We start from the raw sequence: 19,877 nt of genomic DNA, 5'->3' as shown, positions 1-19,877 counted from the left end.
TGTACGGCATGGATTCGACGCGTTTTCATTCCGTAGGTCGCACGGACGAAACTATTCACAAATTTGTGTGATGTCATCAGAGCTGCAATAAGACTTGTACCCGCTTCGAAGCGGAATTGTTGTTCTCTGGCGAATTACGTTGGAGGTGTTATATGCAAGATTTAGTTTTTTCATTTTCTTCATCTCTAAAAGCCAGGGGAGCTCTAATACGCGAGGGGGTCTAATACATGAGTAAAATTTGGTAACTTTAATTATGTAGTATTTATTGAAAGGGTCAATAATAACATAAATATGTGAGAATTCAATTTTAGGCCTTTCCCTAACTACCGTTTCACTCAGCGAGAACACAATTGTAGCGACTTATTTCCCGACTTTAGGTACCGATTTTCATTAAATTCTCGTCAGCCATTTTCTCGTGATCTACGTACGTACATACACACATTACAGAAAATTAAAACTTGCATTTCCCCTTGTTACTATGGTCACGGCCAGTACTGAAATATCATTCTTTTTGAATTCTGAGCAATGTACAGAAACACTTATTTCTATTGAGATAAATTAAAATGAGTCAGAATTGTCTCCAAATAGCTCCTAAAATCTCTAGAAATGTCACAAGTCGTTATCATTGAAATTCTGTCACTAAATTACTAAAAAAGACTGCATATCCCAGCGACTAGCCTCTAGAATCGACTAGACTGGTGTGAACGAACACAAACACAGTAAGCGAGAACGAGAGATTGACGATCGATATATGCGTCGCGATATACAGGTTTCAATAAACATCACACATTCACGCACATTTCTCTCATTCATAAACGTAGATATTTCATTTGAAAGCGGCCAATGAGCGAAGGACCTCCATCCACTGGCTTAAAAAGGCTGAAATGGTGGGATTTGAACACAAATGTTTGAAGTTCACAAAAAAAAAAAAAAAAAAAAAAAAAAAAACTAAAATTGGGAGAAATAATAGAATAATCGGGAGGCGGAAAAAACTGTCGAAAATCGGGAGTCCCCCGCCTAAATTGGGAAAGTTGACAGGTATGATGTTGCCTCTTTGAGTAATGATCTAAGTTTTTAAGGACCTTGATAACCACCACAATTATAATCACGACAATGTTAAACAAGGGCATAATAAGCATATCAGAGATGGATTCAGCCCCAAAATCTTCCCTGTAAGTAATCCTACAACTTGAATTTATCACAAAATTGGCATTATATATCATGTGTTCATATCTTTGTTGGTTCCAAGACAACCTAAAATCTGTTAGAATATATTATTTTTAAATTTTAATAAACAGGAAGAAGACTATTATAATTCCTGGAATATAAAACAGGATGGCATATTTCTCTTGCATCATGAACTGGAAGTAACATTAAGCAATAACGGCCCACAGTTAACTGAAAGTAGGACGTTACGCTCAAATTTATAATTTTCAAGATATACAGAACCATGCGACCTTGCCACGATGGGGAGGCTTGCGTGTCCCAATGAAGCAGGTAGCCAAGTCGTAGGTGCAACCATATCAAATGGGTGTCTCTTAAGAGACCAGATTAACGAATGATTCATCGAAAGGGGGATAGCAGCCTTTCGGAAGTTGCAAGGGCGGCAGTCTAGATGATTGACTGATATGGTCTTGTAATAATACTCACCATGTCTTAGCTGTGTTGATACTGCTACATGGCTGAAAGCAATGGGAAAGTACAGCTGTAACTAACTCCAAAGGACATGCAGCTGTCTCTGTATGAATGATGTACTGTGATGGCTTCCTCCTGGGTAATATATTCCGGAGGTAAAATAGTCCCCCATTCGGATCTCCAGGTGGGGAGTACACGAGGAGGGGCAATCATTAGGAAGATGGTTACTGACATTCTGCGAGTCGGAGCGTGGAATGTTAGAAGTTTGAATCGCTGTGGTAGGTTAGAGAATCTAAAAAGGGAGATGGATAGACTGAAGTTAGATGTAGCTGGTATAAGTGAAGTACACTGGCAGGAAGAGCAGGATTTGGTCAGGCGACTACAGAATTATCAAAACAAAATCAAACAGGGGAAACGCAGGAGTAGGTTTAATAATGAATTAGAAAATAGGGCAGCGGGTAAGCTACTATTAGCAGCATAGTGAAAGGATTATCGTGGTCAAGATAGACACCAAGCCAATGCCCACCACAATAGTGCAGGTCTATATGCCTACTAGTTCAGCGAATGATGAAGAAATTGAAAGAATATATGAAGAGATAGAAGATTTAATACAGTATGTAAAAGGTGATGAGAATCTAATTATGATGGGAGACTGGAAAGCAGTGGTAGGCCAAGGAAGATAAGGTAATACAGTAGGAGACTTCGGATTGGGACAAAGGAAGGAAAGAGGAAGCCGGCGTTGAATTCTGCACCAGTCACAATTTAGTCCTGACTGAAAAACAACGAACGTACAAGAATGCAAAAAATGAGGAGGGCAGAAAAGAAAACAGGAGAATAAAGAATGAAGTAGATAGAAAGTGCAGGACAGCTAAGAAAGAAAGGCTGAAAGAGAAGTGCAAGGATGTTGAAGGTTGTAGGAAACGTAGATGCTGCATACAGGAAAATCAATGAAACCTTTGGAGAAAGGAAAAGCAGGTGTATGAATATTGAAAAGCCCACATGGAAAACCACTTCTAGGGAAAGAAGACAAGTCTGAAAGATGGCAAGAACATATCCAACTGTTGTATCAAGGTAAAGCAAGTAAATGATAAGTGTTCTGGAACGAGAAGAGGCTGTTGATGCTGATGATATCGGAGACCCAATTTTGAGATCAGAATTCGACAGAGCTTTGAGAGACCCAAGTAAGAACACGGCACCAGGGCCCTATTTCATAAAACAAACTAATAATATTAGCTAATAATATAAGAACTCATAAAAATAATTATTAGTTAACCAAATTCTGTTTCATAAAGATTTACACATGACTAATAAAATATCTTCACTAATAATATTAGTTACTTAGTCAGCTGATACAAATGGAGGTTAGAATCGGTCTGTTGCATATGTTCTTGGTTTGGGCTTGTTCCTAGCAGCAGGCTAATGCTTGACTACAACCGACTGTTAATACAAATGTTCAAAGGCTCACTTGATATTTTCGTTGTTGCAACTTCAATACATATGAAAATGGATAAAAGAAGTGAAAATAATGCGAGAAGAAAATTTCTTTGCGGAAAGTGATTGAGTTAAAGCGTCAACTATTCGCAGCCTTTTGCACACTATAACTCTCCTTGTTCCTTTTACTTTTTTATTTCATATGCTCTTAAAAATCTCTGTTGAGATGGACTACCAAAATCTTTGTTTACTACCCCTGTTGGTGGGGGCGGTAGAATAACAGCCACGGTATCCCCTGCCTGTCGTAAGAGGCGACTAAAAGGGGTCCCAGGGCTCTCAACTTGGGAGCGTGTGTTGGCGAACATGGGGCACTGAGATGAGTCCTGCCATTGCTTCAACATACTTCTGCCGGGCTCATTTTCATCTACCCTTCTGACCTCCCTTGTTCAACTCTTGTTCTTTTCCGACCCTGACAGTATTAGGTTGCGAGGCCGAAAGAGTCTTTCATTTTCACGCCCTTATCTTTCTTTAGCCGATACCTTCATTTTTCAAAATGTCGGATCCTTTCCATTTTTCTATCTGATTAGTGTTATTATTGATGATGGTTGCCTAGTTGTAGCCTACTTCCTCTTAAAACAATAATCATCACCAGCATCATCTTGGTTTACTGGGGATATAAGCCAAGATTTTAAAAGATACTTGGAGTGTCCGAGCAGAACTGCACTAGAGAAACACAATGATATTGTGTATCACTACCAACCGGTGGAGTGCAATGCGAAGCTGCTATTTTAAGGTTATGCTTCATTCCTGGCAGTGGAATGTTCTATTACCTACCAATCATATCAAGCAAATACTCAAAAGTTATGTAATCTAACCTAAATCTCCCATTGTAACGGTATTCATATGTTTGTTACATGTCAGTACAGGCTGTTTTTGACGTAATATTCATTGAATGGTGAATATTTACAATCGTTCCTTATCACTATTTGAATTTTTCTTTCCTTTTATTTGAATCAGAGTCGACCATTTCAGTGATCTTCATGATTTTATGCCAAAATATTAAAATACCGCTCACTTTGGTTTCACCAATAATATGAATTATGAGTCAAAATACACTCATGGAAATACAGTAGAACCTCGATAATTCGAAATCGGTTAATTCAAAATCCCGCCTAATTCGAAGAAGGTCTCGTTCCCGGAAACATGAGATACAGTTTTGCATGTTATTTAAATTGTTTAATTCGAAATACGGATAATTCGTAATTCGAAGTACAATTTCGGCCCCATTACCGAAATTTAGACTTTTAATTTGAAACTGCCTTTACATTTTAAAACAGTAGTATGTTACAGAGTAATTTCAACTCAAAATTTATCCGCGTCATAATAGAACGCGTGTTCCGGAACGTGGAGTGGTACCGTAGCTTTCCGCATTTACACTCACTTCGCTGGATCTACAGTGCGCTTCATAATTATTAAGTTGAATGAAATCGGAATTCTTTTGTATTCAAACTTTTAAGGAACGCCGTAATATTACGCAACGGGCAGTGTGCGGGAAAACAGAATCCGCGAACACTGGCGATGCCGACAGTTGACGAAAATAATAATAATTTAAAAAAAAAAACGTGGCTCATATAATAAATTCGTAGGCACCGAACAATATTGTTATTGCCGATGAAACTGCATTACTTTATTTTAATGCGAGCCCAAACGATCATATGTTTGTTTTTTTTTTTGCTAGGGGCTTTACGTCGCACCGACACAGATAGGTCTTATGGCGACGATGGGATGGGAAAGGCCTAGGAGTTGGAAGGAAGCGGCCGTGGCCTTAATTAAGGTACAGCCCCAGCATTTGCCTGGTGTGAAAATGGGAAACCACGGAAAACCATTTTCAGGGCTGGCGATAGTGGGATTCGAACCCACTATCTCCCGGATGCAAGCTCACAGCCGCGCGCCTCTACACGCACGGCCAACTTGCCCGGTATCATATGGTTTTAAAGGAGGAAGTGCCAGCCGAGGAATCGTACAAGTGTGAGGGATGGGAGTCATTGTAGTGCGTTGCAATGCACATGGAAGCGAGAAACTTAATCCCCTCGTCATAGGAAAGATCGATAAGCCACAATGTTATGGGCGTCGGGAACTTACCATGCCAGTACAAAGCATCTAAAAATGCAAACAGTACAGAAATCCAAAAAATAATGCATTTGCACAGGGGAACCAGCATAATTTATCCCCGTCTTTGAATTGTGTGATATTTTACTTTCGTTGCGTGAGGTTATGTTTGTAAGTTATTTACCCAAGTGCATTATTTGAACATTGTAAATGCACCTTCTTGGACACATGTTGGAAATAGATTTTTCCCATGGCATTTGAAAGGTTTAAACCGTGAATCGAGGTGATTGCATGTATTAATGAGTCTTAAAATACTTTGTGACGCGGCAGTGTTTACATTTCTGAAGTACAAAAGAAGTGCCATGGCGGGAAATCGTACAAGGATAGTCACCGGAAAGTTCGATTTTAAGGACATCGGGCACTTTCTGTGTAAATACAAGGCATCTGAAATGCTTACAGTATAGTAATTCAATGAATAAAGTACTTGCACATGGGAGCCAGCATAGATTTCTCGTCTTTGAATCGTGTTTTTTTTTCTCTCTTTTGTTGCGTGAGGTTATGTTTGCCAGCGAGATATCCAAGTGCATTATTTGAATACTGTAAATGCACCTTCTTGCATACATTTTGGAAATAGTCTTTTTTCATGGCATTTGAAAGGTATAAACTGTGAATCAAGGTTAACTGCATGCAGTAACGGGCCTTAGAATATTTTGTAACGCAGCAAGGGTTGGTACTTCTGAATTGCGAATTGGCGGTTAATTCGAAATCACGTAATCCGAAGTCCGATTTTTGAGTCCCAACGACTTCGAATTAACGAGGTTTTACTGTAATCCTAATATTATGAGTGACTTATTAGTCATGTTGTCTATGAAACAATTTACTAATATTATTAGGAACATCTACTAATAATTTTGACTCATGAACTAATAACTAATATTATTAACTAATAATTTTATGAAACATAATACTAATATTATTAGTTAATATTATTGGTTTCTTACTAATAATATTAGTGAAAGATGTTTTATGAAACAGGGCCCAGGAATTGATGGTATACCCTCAGAACTACTGACGGCCTTAGGAGAAACAAGCATGGAGAGGTTGTTCCGTTTAGTTTGTAAGACGCATGATACAGGAGAAGTGCCATCTGATTTTCAGCAGAATGTTGTTATACCTATTCCCAAGAAAGCCGGCGACAATTGTGAAATTTACCACTCCAATAGTTTAGTATCTCATGCCTGCACATTAATACGTCTTGTTTACAGAAGACTGGAAAGGCAAGTTTAAACTGAATTGGGAGATGATCAATTTGGCTTCAGAAGAAATGTGGGGACACCTGAAGCAATCCTGACTTTCCGTTTGATCTTAGAGGACCGAATTAAGAAAGACAAGCCCATGTTCATGGCGTTCGTAGATCTAGAAAAGGCATTCGATAATGTTGATTGAACAACTGTTTTGAGACTGTGAAAGTGATCGGGATCGGATACAGAGAAAGGGAAATTATCTACAATCTATACAAAAATCAGTCTGCAGTGATAAGAATCTAGGGCTTTGAAAAAGATGCAGCAATCCAGATGGATACAGAGAAAGGAAAATTATCTACAATCTATACAAAAATCAGTCTGCAGTGATAAGAATCTAGGTCTTTGAAAAAGATGCAGCAATCCAGAAAGGAGTGAGGCAAGGCTGCAGTTTGTCCCCTCTCCTTTTCAATGTTTACATACAACAGGCAATAAAGGAAATCAAAGAGGAATTTGGAAAGGGTATCAAAGTTCAAGGAGAGGAAATCAAAACCTTAAGATTTGCTGATGATATGGTTATTTTATCTGACTGCAAAAGATCTGCAGAAATTGCTGAATGGTATGGACAGAGTGTTGAGGAAGGAATACAAGATGAAAATAAGTCCCAAAAAAAAACTAATGGAGAGAGGTTGAACAAAGTCAGGTGATGCAGGAAATATTAGATTATTCAAGGTTATAAACTTCATTATTGGTTCCGTATTGAATTAAGATTACATATAAAATAAACACAAGGTTTAATCCACCTACTCAATACTTTACATAAATTGCGATGTTTACAAAAACATTAAAACAAGTTACGAGGTAGTAGTTTTGACCCTGTATGGGCCATCATCAGCCTAGCCAAGATACATATGTATATGCCAAAGTCTTAAAACAGAATAACACGGTGGAATGAGATATAAAAGAATGGATTGAGTACGTGATGGAATGATGCCCATAAAATGGTGAATCTATGAACTGTTATAGGTGTAACAATGTTATGTTTAAGAAGTATAAATAACCACCTAATCGATACTTTATTAATGCCTCAGGCAAAATTGAATAAAATTAAAACTTACAGGACATGTTTCGACCACTTAGTGGTCCTCTTCAGCTGGTCAAAGTTCAAGGAGAGGAAATCAAAACCTTAAGATTTGCTGATGATATGGTTATTTTATCTGACTGCAAAAGATCTGCAGAAATTGCTGAATGGTATGGACAGAGTGTTGAGGAAGGAATACAAGATGGTCCTTAGTCATTATTGGTTCCGTATTGAATTAAGATTACATATAAAATAAACACAAGGTTTAATCCACCTACTCAATACTTTACATAAATTGCGATGTTTACAAAAACATTAAAACAAGTTACGAGGTAGTAGTTTTGACCCTGTATGGGCCATCATCAGCCTAGCCAAGATACATTGAAAAGGAGAGGGGACAAACTGCAGCCTTGCCTCACTCCTTTCTGGATTGCTGCATCTTTTTCAAAGACCTAGATTCTTATCACTGCAGACTGATTTTTGTATAGATTGTAGATAATTTTCCTTTCTCTGTATCCATAGTGGTCCTCTTCAGCTGGTCGAAACATGTCCTGTAAGTTTTAATTTTATTCAATTTTGCCTGAGGCATTAATAAAGTATCGATTAGGTGGTTATTTATACTTACTTCTTGATTAAACATCGATACGGTCATGAAATGGACAACTTGTAATGTTATGTTTATCAGCGACAAATAAAATCTTTGGAATTAAGTCACGCACAATTAAACTACACGAATATTTATCATACAATTATTGTAAAATTGAATAAAAATGAGCTCTGTTGACAAATATTCTAAAATTGCACATTTAAAATCGTAATATGCCGGTTTTAAAGTGAAATCCAAATGCTTCTATTGAGTTCTAGAAGATATAAAGTTCAACATTGGTGCAGAGGGAATCTTTCTTGCATGATGTCCAATAAATCCACAACAGAGGTTAAATGTTGACAGAACTGTTTGACATTCTTGTAATATAATAAAATCTTGCTATGCTGTAAGGAATACTCCCAATTCAAGTAGGAATCAATAGAACCTTGCGCGCAATGTAAAACAACTTTACCGGTAGAGTGCAACTGATAGATCATTCTAACACATACTCAATCTATTCTTTTATATTTCATTCCACTGTATTATTCTGTTTTAAGACTTTGGCATATACATACGTATCTTGGCTAAGCTGATGATGGCCCATACAGGGTCAAAACTAGTACCTCGTATTGCAATTTATGGAAAGTATTGAGTAGGTGGATTAAACCTTGTATTTATTTTATATGTAAATATTAGATTAGGAAATGAAGTCTTAAAGGAAGTAGATGACTACTGTTACTTGAGTAGCAAAATAACTAATGATGGCAGAAGTAACAAGGACATAAAATGCAGACTAGCACAAACAAGGGAGGCCTTTTCTTAAGAAATTTTTTCACCTCGAACATTGATATAGGAATTAGAAATATGTTTTTGAAGACTCGTCTGGAGCGTGGTATTGTATGAAAGTGAAACATGGTCAATAACTAGCTCAGAAAGAAAGAGAATAGAAGCTTTTGAAATGTGGTGTTACAGAAGAATGCTGAAGGTGAGATGGGCGCAAAGTATCACGAACGAAGAGATTCTGAATCGATTGGTGAGAGGAGATTGATTTGGCTAAATTTGACCAGAAGAAGAGATAGAATGATAGGGTACATCTTAAGACAACCAGGTCTTGTACAGCTAGTTTTTGAGGGAAGTGTAGGTGGCAAGAACGGTAGGGGTAGACCAAGGTACGAATATGACAAGCGGATTAGAGCAGATACAGGATGTAGTAGTTATGTAGAAATGAAAAGCTTAGCACAGGATACAGTGACATGGAGAGCTGTACCAAACCAGTCTATGGACTGATGACTCAAACAACAACAGAAAGAAACCTAAATTTTCCCCACTAGCTACAATAATATGGCAATTTCAAATATAAATACTATGAATATAGATAAATGTATTGAAGTTGGTAGTACCTTTAAGTCTTTGAAGAAGGCTGAAATTTCATCCTCATCTACTTCATATGGTACATTGGAGATGAATGCCAAAAATGGTGGATTTTTCGGTATCTTGCTGTCATCAATCTCTGGTCCCCATGTAGATCGAGGTCCAGTAGGAAGAACCACTTTCTCCTTGAGACGGGATGATTCAAAGTAATCTGAAAAAAGAAATTTTATATTCCTTGTAGCCTAGATGGTTGATAATGCAAGAATGAACAATTTTTAAGATGCATGTAATTTCCAAGGACTATGAACAAAGAATTGCCGGCCCTGTGGTGTAGGGGTAGCGTACCTGCCTCTCACCCGGAGGCCCCGGGTTCGATTCCCGGCCAGGTCAGCGATTTTTAGCTGGACCTGAGGGCTGGTTCGAGGTCCACTCAGCCTACGTGATTAGAATTGAGGAGCTATCTGACGGTGAGATAGCGGCCCCGGTATAGAAAGCCAAGTATAATGGCCGAGAGGATTCGTCGTGCTGACCTCACGACACCTCGTAATCTGCAGGCCTTCGGGCTGAGCAGCGGTCGCTTGGCAGGCCAAGGCCCTTCAAGGGCTGTAGTACCATGGGGTTTGGTTTGTTTTTTATGAACAAAGAACTGCTAATGTATTCACCGAATTCACAAAGAAGACTACCGATATTCTACAAGGTGCGGCCATACCTGCTAACTTTACAAAACAAAAAAAATCAGATTTTGATATGAAAATCAGGAAAAATTAGGAGATACAATTGGTCAAAACTGCTTATTCTACATGTCACGCGCAATACAATACTATGATACTTATAACACTTATTTTCTCAAAGCCCGACTGTTGCTATAACGAGGCTACAAGGCTGAAAATAACATACCTCTATTACCTCTCAGGAAGTATGTGAGTGAGATGATCGGTCTCTGCTAAGCCTTGGAAAATAGTATGAACTCATGCTCCACACGTATGTATCGGTCATGCACTTAAATGCCATTACTTACCAAATGCATAGATTAATATATTGCATCAAGCGCCTGCACAATCATGCGAGGCGCAATGCTATTTGCATCAAATAACTAGCTGTTGTACCCGTGCTTCACTACGGAATTCTAAGAAAGACTCTCCTTATAGTTTTCCCAACTGAAGTCAACATAGGTCGTTACAATGATGTCGGTACGAATGTCAAGATTAAAAGTAATGCTGTCATATGAAATATTAGACCAAATGAAAAACAGCACATTTTTTTCACTTTTTTTAAAAAAAGCACCACAGTGTCGATCTAACAGTTCAAAGTTCCAGAGCTAGAATGACCAGGCCGCAGACAGCCAATAACACTCCTGTGTCATTATTCCATTTAAGATGATGCTTGTTTAAAGCGATCTAACATCTAGGCCATCGGCCCCTACTGATACAAAAAACGACAAAATGTAATGACAATTTAAAAGTCCAAAATGATCCACTGACCAGAATTCAAAACGTGCTGTTCCTCACGTAGTGGCTACTAACCATAGGCATAGTGGAACTAATCACAGGTACTGTAAAACTCACCCTGATTCATACGCTGTTGCTACTAATCACAAATCTATTATGTACCTAACATTGTGGTACTATAGCCAAGTAAAAGCGACCCAGCGGGGTGGTACTAATTATGAGTAGTCTCATGGTTCTAATTCAGACATCCCTAGGTCACCCCTTTTAGTCTCCTCTTACGACAGGCAGGGGATACCGTGGGTGTATTCTTCGCCTGCGTACCCCACACACAGAGGGGTGTGTTTGGTCCACGAGAGCTATTTTATGATGTAGATGTTGATTCCCGTAGGGAACCCAAAATATTTGTCCTGAATGAGTAAATTTATAATACCAATATACCAGTATTATAAATTTACTCATTCAGGACAAATATTCTGGGTTCCCTACGGGAATCAACATCTACATCATTTGCTGGCCAGGCAGGCATCAATTTTTGGAAATGAGATATAGCTCTCATAGCGCATTGGCACTGCTGGTGGCTTCAAGTAGCCTATGCAGTGGCCTCCACGGTATGCACTAGCCTTGCGTCTTGGGTGGTGTGCTAAGTCTCAACTGACGAGCCTAACTTAGCACACGAGGGCGAAACGCAGGCAACCAAGAATGAGTTAGCTGGAAAATTTATAATGTCCAATAATGGACCATTATATTGGTATTATAGCTATTTTATTTCGCTCAAGTCCACTGAGAAGCCGGTTAGGACTCCTCTATCCACCACCTGGAACGCGGCACGTGACAGTATTATCTCTCCTCCTACTCCGCAACGTAGTAGGTTCGTAGTTATTCCATTTAAGTGTGCACACTGCTCATTCCAATCACTGCCTCAGAGTAGGGATTGAATAGCTAGAATATTATGATGATCCAGTGTGTTACGTACCAGTAGTATCCGAATTTATGAACCAGAAGAATGGCATGCTAAAGAAGAGAGAGATCTAACTCCCCAGCTACTTCCCGCCAATATTCAAGCAGGCTGTTATACTAGGTATGCAGCAGTAATCTCATCTATTGGAGATAAATGGCAGCAGAATACACAAAGCACGTCACAACAAACAATGGTCAATGTAATGTTACTGTCGATCAATTTTATGAGCTATCTATATTGCAGGCTTTCACATTTAGTTTTCTTCTGACTCTGTGTTATTAGAGCATCTGATGTAAAGTGAGTTCTCCTTTCTTTTACGACTCCCTTTTGTGTTATTATTCAAGCGATCGTTCCTTCATGACTTTTTCCTCATTCTTACAATCATCATCACAATATTATTATATTCAGTACGGTAAAAATGAATAAGACATAAATAATCAGAAACTGTACACTCTATAACTCTTGTTATTACTTTTCGATATGACCAATTAGACAGGTAATTAAAAAATAAAATTTTGGCACCTTCCCCTAAACTACCATTTTGAATAGGATGAATAAAATTATTTGTAGGGTGGACTGTAGTTCCTTATTCTCCGACTTTACATACCGATTTCCATTAAATTCTGTTCACCCATTTTCTCGTACCTCGGCGCTGATATGGACTTGGCAACAAAAATCCAAATTCATGAATATCTCTGTTATCATTCCCGGTATGGTAAAAATGTATAAGACATAAATTATAGGAAATATAATAACTTTAATTATGTAGTATTTATCGATAGAGCCAATATGTGAGAATTCAATTTTAAGCCTTCCCCTAAACTACCATTTTACTCAGCGTGAACACAATTATTTATGGCCCAGATTGTAGCGACTTATTCCCTGACGTCATATACCGATTTTTATTCAATTATCTTCAGCCTTTTGCTCGTGATTACATACATACAGACGGACATTACGGAAAATTAAAACATGCATTTCTCCTTGTTACTGTGGTCACGACCGGTACAGAAATATCATTCTTTATAAATTCTGAGCAATGTACACTCTTTTTTGAGGTATATTGAGACAAATTAAAATGTCAGAATTGTCTCCAAATGGCTCCTAAAATCTCTAGAAAAGTCACTAGTCGTTATCATTGAAATTCTATCACTAAATTACTAAAGAAGACCCCACATCTAGCGACTTGTCTCTTGAATCGACTAGACTGATGTGAACACAAACATAATAAGCGAGAACGAGAGATCGATATACGCGTCGAGATAAACAGGTTTAAATAAACATCGCACATTTGCACACATTCCTCACATTAATAAACGTACATATTTCGTTTGAAAGCGGCCAATGAGCGAAGGCCACTGGCGTAAAAAAGGTGAAATGGCGGGATTTGAAAACAAATGTTTTAAGCCCACCAAAAAATAAGCTAAACTTGGGAGAAATAATAGAATAATCGGGAGGCGGGAATAACTGTCGAAAATTGGGAGTCTCCTGCCTAAATCGGGAAAGTTGGCAGGTATGCAAAGGCATTTTAGAGCTACTGCCAGCAATTACTCAGGCCGCATAGTTCAGCGAAATGCAGTCGTGACAAGGCTTGCAGGTCACGGTTTTCACCATAGGATCTTCTCCCAAAAAGCGTTTTGTGACTCCCATGAAAACCGTGTGTATGTGTGACAATGTATGTCGAATTTATCACATAACCATGTGCCCAAACTGAACCATGTTAATAGTGGAATATAGCATGGAAAATAACTGAGTGATCTACTTACGCAGAAATTTCCTAAGATGGCCAAGGGTGCAATAATAATAATAATAATAATAATAATAATAATAATAATAATAATTATTATTATTATTATTATTTATACTCTTATAAGTAGAGACGGGAATTATAGGCACGAATAGGTTAGAATGCAAACGTATTTAACCAAGGCGCAGGTGCATGTTACCCGCATGACGGTTCTGCGGTGAGATTTGCATATATATTATCGATCTGGACAAACAGAACCCCTAAAATTTATGCAACTCCCCGACATAACTGTAGAGCGGCTAGATTACACTTGCGTCTTCTTCAAATACGTTTGCATTCTAACCTATTCGTGCCTATAATTCCCGTCTCTACTTATAAGACAATGTGGGTTGAATAAATCTTCTTGTCCAATGTATTTTTAGACCAACTTTTTCACTTTCCTTTTTGAGTTCTAGCATTCCCTTCTGTATACAGTCTGCATTATTTAAAAAATCAGTATCTCATCAGGAAAACGAAGGTACATTTGAATCACATTCACATTGCTGAGTTACAAAATAATTTTAGTTAAAAGTTCAAGTAGCATATCAAGATCAAATACAATTTTAGAAAGAAAGAGAGGGGTTAGCGTTCAGGAAGACTTGAAAATTAATTTTTCACTGCATGCAATTTGCACAATAACTAAAATAAAAAATATAAAATATGCATATTCTGCTTCATCCCCAGAAATTTTCAACAGCTGGGTGGGAGGAATGAGTAGCCAGGCAAGGAATACTAAGTAAAAAATGAATGTGATAACATTTCAATTTATTCCACTAAATAAAAACTGTGATGTCACTGAAAAACTATCACTTAATCATTCTAAAACTGTGTGTTCCAAGACTAAAACTAGATCTTCATCTTATATGAACTCGTGAAGTCCTTATAGAATGTATCTTTGAATTGTCTCCTATTTCTCCAAATGCAATGGTAAAAACATAATTATGATCTAACAAAGGAAAAGTGATATCCTAAGCACTGGAACTATGTCTTCCGTAAGACGTGGTCATGCAGCTACTGTTGTCATTAGATGTAAAAGCATTTTAAAACCTCCTAGGGTAGTTGTAAAATGAGGTGCGAACTGGAACTGCTGTATAAGATCATGAAGCTAAAATGCAGAATAGCATGTAGTCGCATAGGATGTAGGGCTCCTTGTAGAGAACATTTGATAGCCTACTGGACTATTCATTCTTTGTAAGGAGAAGGAAAGAAAATCTTGAAACCATAAATCAAATAGGGAGGGGTCTTCTATTTGACTAAAATAGAGTGGGTACTTACGTGTTTGCTGTGAAATATTACACACGACTTTCCGTTACAGCAGTATTCACTTGTCTGTTAGCTCCGTTCCTCACGTTGTATCTATGCGGCAGAGGCGGTGGGGAACATGGGGGGAAGGATTAAGGAGGGTGGAAGGGAGGAAGGGATAGGTGGGGCCATGTGCGTCAAGACTGTCAAAGGTGGAGAGTCACTATGACTGACAGGAGCGGGCCTGATATTCGGAGAGATGGAAGGAGCCTTTGAGCGTAAAAAATTAAATATATGAGGGGTCTTTACCTGAAATGACAGTATTTAATTATCCAGGTGTTGATTTGTGTAAAGAGCTCTAAATGTCCATGACATCGTTAAGATTCTGATCTTTATTATGTGTCTGATCTAAATAGATATACAAACTTTCTAGATCATTTAACATTCTCCCTTTTCCCATATTTCTAATTATTGTCAGAACTTTCTCTAACGGGTGTCCAGTCTCCCTAATGCGTAAAACCATCGCCGAGTATTTATTGTGCTCTTCTGCGTTAACATGTTCCATATATCTTGTCAAAAAGCTCCATCCAGTCTGTCCAAGGTATGAAAAATTACACTGTGAACACTTTAATCTACATACTCCCGATACCATATAATGATTTTTGCCGTAATTATTCTTGTGCTTTTCTGCGTTAACATGTTCAATATATCTTGTCAAAAAGCTCTGTCCAGTCTGTCTAGCGTATGAAAAATTACACTGTGAACACTTCAATCTATATACTCCCAATCCCATATAACAATTTTTGACGTAATTAACTTTATTATGGTTGAAAAATATGGACTGGTTCGTGTTAGTGGTTCTAAATGCTATATTGGTATTATGTTTCTTGAATACGTTAGTGATCTTGTGAACAGCTGGGTTGTTGTAAGTGAATGTAGCATAACCCGTCTTTTCAGTTTTGTCTGACACCAAATTCATGAACATCCTATTCTTAATTTTTATGACGAGTCGATTGACCATCTCAACTTTAAAGCCATTTAATCTGGCAAGGTTCTTAATATAATTTAACTCTATTTTTTAACGTATCCACAAAAACGCACACGAGATGCTGTCAGTTGGTACAATTAATTTTTATTCACATACATAGTATATTCACAAACTGACACACACAACCTTAATCACAGTATCAAAACACTTCACTTCGAGAATATCAACAAAAATTTAAAGTATGTTACAAGTGTTATTTTAATATCCACCCATTCAATACAAAGAGATCTAGTAAATCTTATCATAAAAAGGTACAAGGGACATGTTTCGCCCATTTTAAGGGCATCATCAGCCTCAAACTCAAACTTGTAAGGTGAATAATCAGGATCCTGATTGTTCTTACAAATCATAAAAAGAGAATATCAATGTAGGTGTTTGTCTAACATAAAATTATTAGAATGTCCCTGGTTAAAAAAAAAAAACAACGTAGTATCAAGCTGCATGTCACAAGTTCACAAGATTACACTCTCCGGAGCGCTGAGCGTGATAATCAATTATAAACCAAGCCCTCTTTTAAAACTTCTCAGTTCATTCAAAAGTTTTTAAGAAGAAATTATCATTTTTTATCCAAACAATCCATTAAAAATACTACAGATTTGATAGAGAAACTAAATAAATTTAATATCCAAACCAACATAATCATTCCCTTCACTTGTTCGACATTACAAATATGTATCCTAGTATTCCCCCTCCCGCGACCGGACTCTGCAGTCGGCTCTTGGCTGGTGGACACTGCCGCGCCCACTGAATTCTCCCACCAATTCCTCGCAGGTCGAACATGGCTGCGGGCTAAGTTGTGCTTTCATATCCTGCTCACAAAGTCCAGCGATAGGGTATTCGGCTCCCTCATCTGACGTCCGGTCTTAAACTGGGCCCTGATTTTCTCCTAGAGTTTTCTGAATTTGGCTTCGAGGTTTTTCCTGAGTTTTCCAAACTGGGCCTCGAGATCTTCTCCAGATTTCCAAACACATACATGACTACAATCACAAGTTTACTGACATTAATTAGGAAATGGAGATCCTCAAAATTATGCGTAAAGTACCCCCCCCCCCCCAAACATAACTGAAAACTGCTTCATACATTTAGACCAATATTTTAATCCAAATTACAATCTGAATGACATTTCTGAAAAACCAAACATTTTATTTGACCTGCTCATTCATATTTTCAGACACTTTATCTAGCAGTCAGAGTCCAATTTTACGTTCTATTAACAGTACCTTACTTAGGCAATCACCTACATTCCCGCATCCATCGGCCCCTCCTTAATCCCCTTTCCTTTCCTTACTACCCCACTCTCTTCTTCTTTTTTTCCCTCCCTGCACCTCCCCCTAAAGACTTTGGTAGAACCTCATGCATTTCTCTCCTCAACCTTTATTCAATCCACACATTGCAGCATGAGGTGATTCTCATACAATATATGTCATTTATTATATTCCCCCTACCATAACTCTTTTTATTCTTAATCATCATCTATACAAATAAAATCTTTATAGTCTGCACTGAACTGCAAAATCTCACCACCTTCTAAATACTACTAATGTATTTAGACCTCCATGTGCAACAATCATCATTCAAGATTCTTTAAACAGAAGAGCCTTTCTAACTTCATCACATACACATGAACTGAATGTATAGTTTTTTTGGGTACATAACTCAAATATTTAAATATCATGAGAAGACACCTTGATTTTGGCTCAGTTGATCTTTGAACAGACTACAACATGTTTAAAAAGCCAGCTTCGATCGCATTGCTATGCGTTAACTGCAACCTACGTTTTATGATTACATATCAAAAGCAGCTTTTAATATATTGCAGCACACCAACATTTTACGAACCTCTATTAAAAGCAACACTTTAAAAGAAGGATTTTTTAATACAGAAGAGCCTTTACTAACATCACGTATAGCATTCACATGAACTTAATATATAGTTTTGTGTACACAACTCAAACATTTTGATATCTTAAGAAACCTTGGCTTTGGATCACTTGAACGGACTGCAGCTTATTTGGAGAGACAACTTCAATCTCATTTCTATGCGTGAACTGCGACCAGCATTTTATGACAATCTATGAAAAACAAATTTTTAACATAGAGCAGCAATCCAGCATTTTAGGAACCTCTATTAAAAGGATCTCTTTAACATAGTGCAACGAAAATCTTGTACATTACCTTATTACTCATATGGTATGTACATATCATTTTTAATATTATTGACACTACACTGTGTCTTCCATTGCTTAAACTTTTTACAGAAATTATTTTATTCAACCAGCCTTCACTTAAAATTCTATTGATTGTACATACAGCTTTCTAAGACCATTGTGTCATTTGCTTCATGGCTAATGACCTACGATTTAGGTCGAAACTAGTCCCTGAATGTTAATATAAATGTATATCGTTTATAATTTGTATTGAAAAGGTGTACATTAAATATATAATATTTAACTATTATTGTAATTCACAGTTAATCACCACAGGTTGGCAATACTGATCTCTCCTCTCCTTTCTTTATACCACAATCTGTCAGGGCCGGACAGCCAGCGGCTGGACTATAAATATCTGGAGTGTGTAAAAATATTCTTTTTAGAGTAGCATCGGCAGAATGGAATAATTTTAACGGCAATATGTATATACTGACGTCGTTTTTCGTTTTTTTTTTGCTAGTTGCTTTACGTCGCACTGACACAGATAGGTCTTATGGCGACGATGGGACAAGAAAGGGCTAGGAGTGGTAAGGAAGCGGCCATGGCCTTAATTAAGGTACAGCCCCAGCATTTGCCTGGTGTGAAAATGGGAAACCAAGGAAAAACATCTTCAGGGCTGCCGACAGTGGGATTCGAACCTACTATCTCTCGAATACTGGATACTGGCCGCACTTAAGCGATTGCAGCTATCGAGCTCGGTACTGATGTTTTAGGGAACAAATATATGACTAGCATAGTTCCTATATGGACAGCAGGTGACCATGCAAACTGGTGAAAATAGTGCAGACCGCAGACCGACCTACACAAAATATCGCAATATTTCGTATAGTACATTCCCAGGGTAAAAGGCCTAAATCAGCAAGAACTTACAATTAAAGATAGAACCACAATTATTAGTAGGCAGAGTTAGTGCATTGCGTTGCTGAGACAAATCCAGAAAGGCTTGCGTGGTAAGTACAGAGTTGACACCCCAAATAAATAGCATTTTTTAAAAAAGTACAGAGTTCACAAGGAAAAAAGGGGCGGGGGGGGGGGGGGGGTGATAGAACTATCAGGAATATTCGTAAGAACAGAGTTGATTTGTAAGATATATTTTACAACACCTTAAGAAAAAACAAAGTGACCACAGTAAGTTTGACATAGTTTAATATCATGGAATAAGGTGGGTAACATTCTAAACATGAAAATTTATACAAATTTGTAAAGAGTAACAAGGAACTTTAACAAATGTGATCATATTGATCGTGACTAGATTTTAAGATACACGAAGAGTTTTATCGAACTTGAAGGAAAAAATCGTTCAAGATAACAATTTTGTGCCAAGAAAGTAGACACTTTTAAAAGTACTATTTTACAAACAAGGAGTGCAAAGGCCACAATTACAATTTAAAGACCACGAGGGTTACAGATTTAATATAAATGACTTGAAAAAAAAAAAAAAAAATGGGATCGTAAAACAAATTGAAGATAGGTAAGAGGAAAGATCGAAAAACTGGCGAGGGAGGGACAACGGGGAAAAAAAAAATCAGGCTGCATTGATTTTTACAGGGTTAATTACGCTACATAGACACTAGGCGTATAAAATGTTTTCCCGAGCTGATAGTTATTATTCTAAATAAACTTCAGGCATTTGTCCACAGAGAGTCTTGCAGCGCATCCATGAAAATTTTTAGTAAAGTTTCGAAAGGAAGTGAATATATTATGTACTCAAATTTGCCACACTAAATAAAT

General features: G+C 37.6%; 1 protein-coding gene across 2 annotated transcripts in view; it reads right to left on the bottom strand.

Annotated features, from left to right (window-relative positions):
- Positions 1-19,877, bottom strand: part of eIF4B (eukaryotic translation initiation factor 4B) — a 212,811-nt gene that overhangs the window by 171,600 nt on the left and 21,334 nt on the right. For both annotated transcript variants that reach the window (XR_010861597.2, XM_067158454.2), the window contains exon 3: positions 9,484-9,665. Coding sequence is in view for 1 of the 2 variants with exons in the window: in XM_067158454.2 (XP_067014555.1) it covers positions 9,484-9,665 (182 nt within the window). In the remaining variant the exon portion in view is untranslated. The remainder of the gene's footprint in view (positions 1-9,483; positions 9,666-19,877) is intronic.

The sequence above is a fragment of the Anabrus simplex genome, chromosome 1, assembly GCF_040414725.1.
Source record: "Anabrus simplex isolate iqAnaSimp1 chromosome 1, ASM4041472v1, whole genome shotgun sequence".
NCBI lineage: Eukaryota > Metazoa > Arthropoda > Insecta > Orthoptera > Tettigoniidae > Anabrus > Anabrus simplex.
This window is presented reverse-complemented; position numbering and strand designations above follow the sequence as displayed.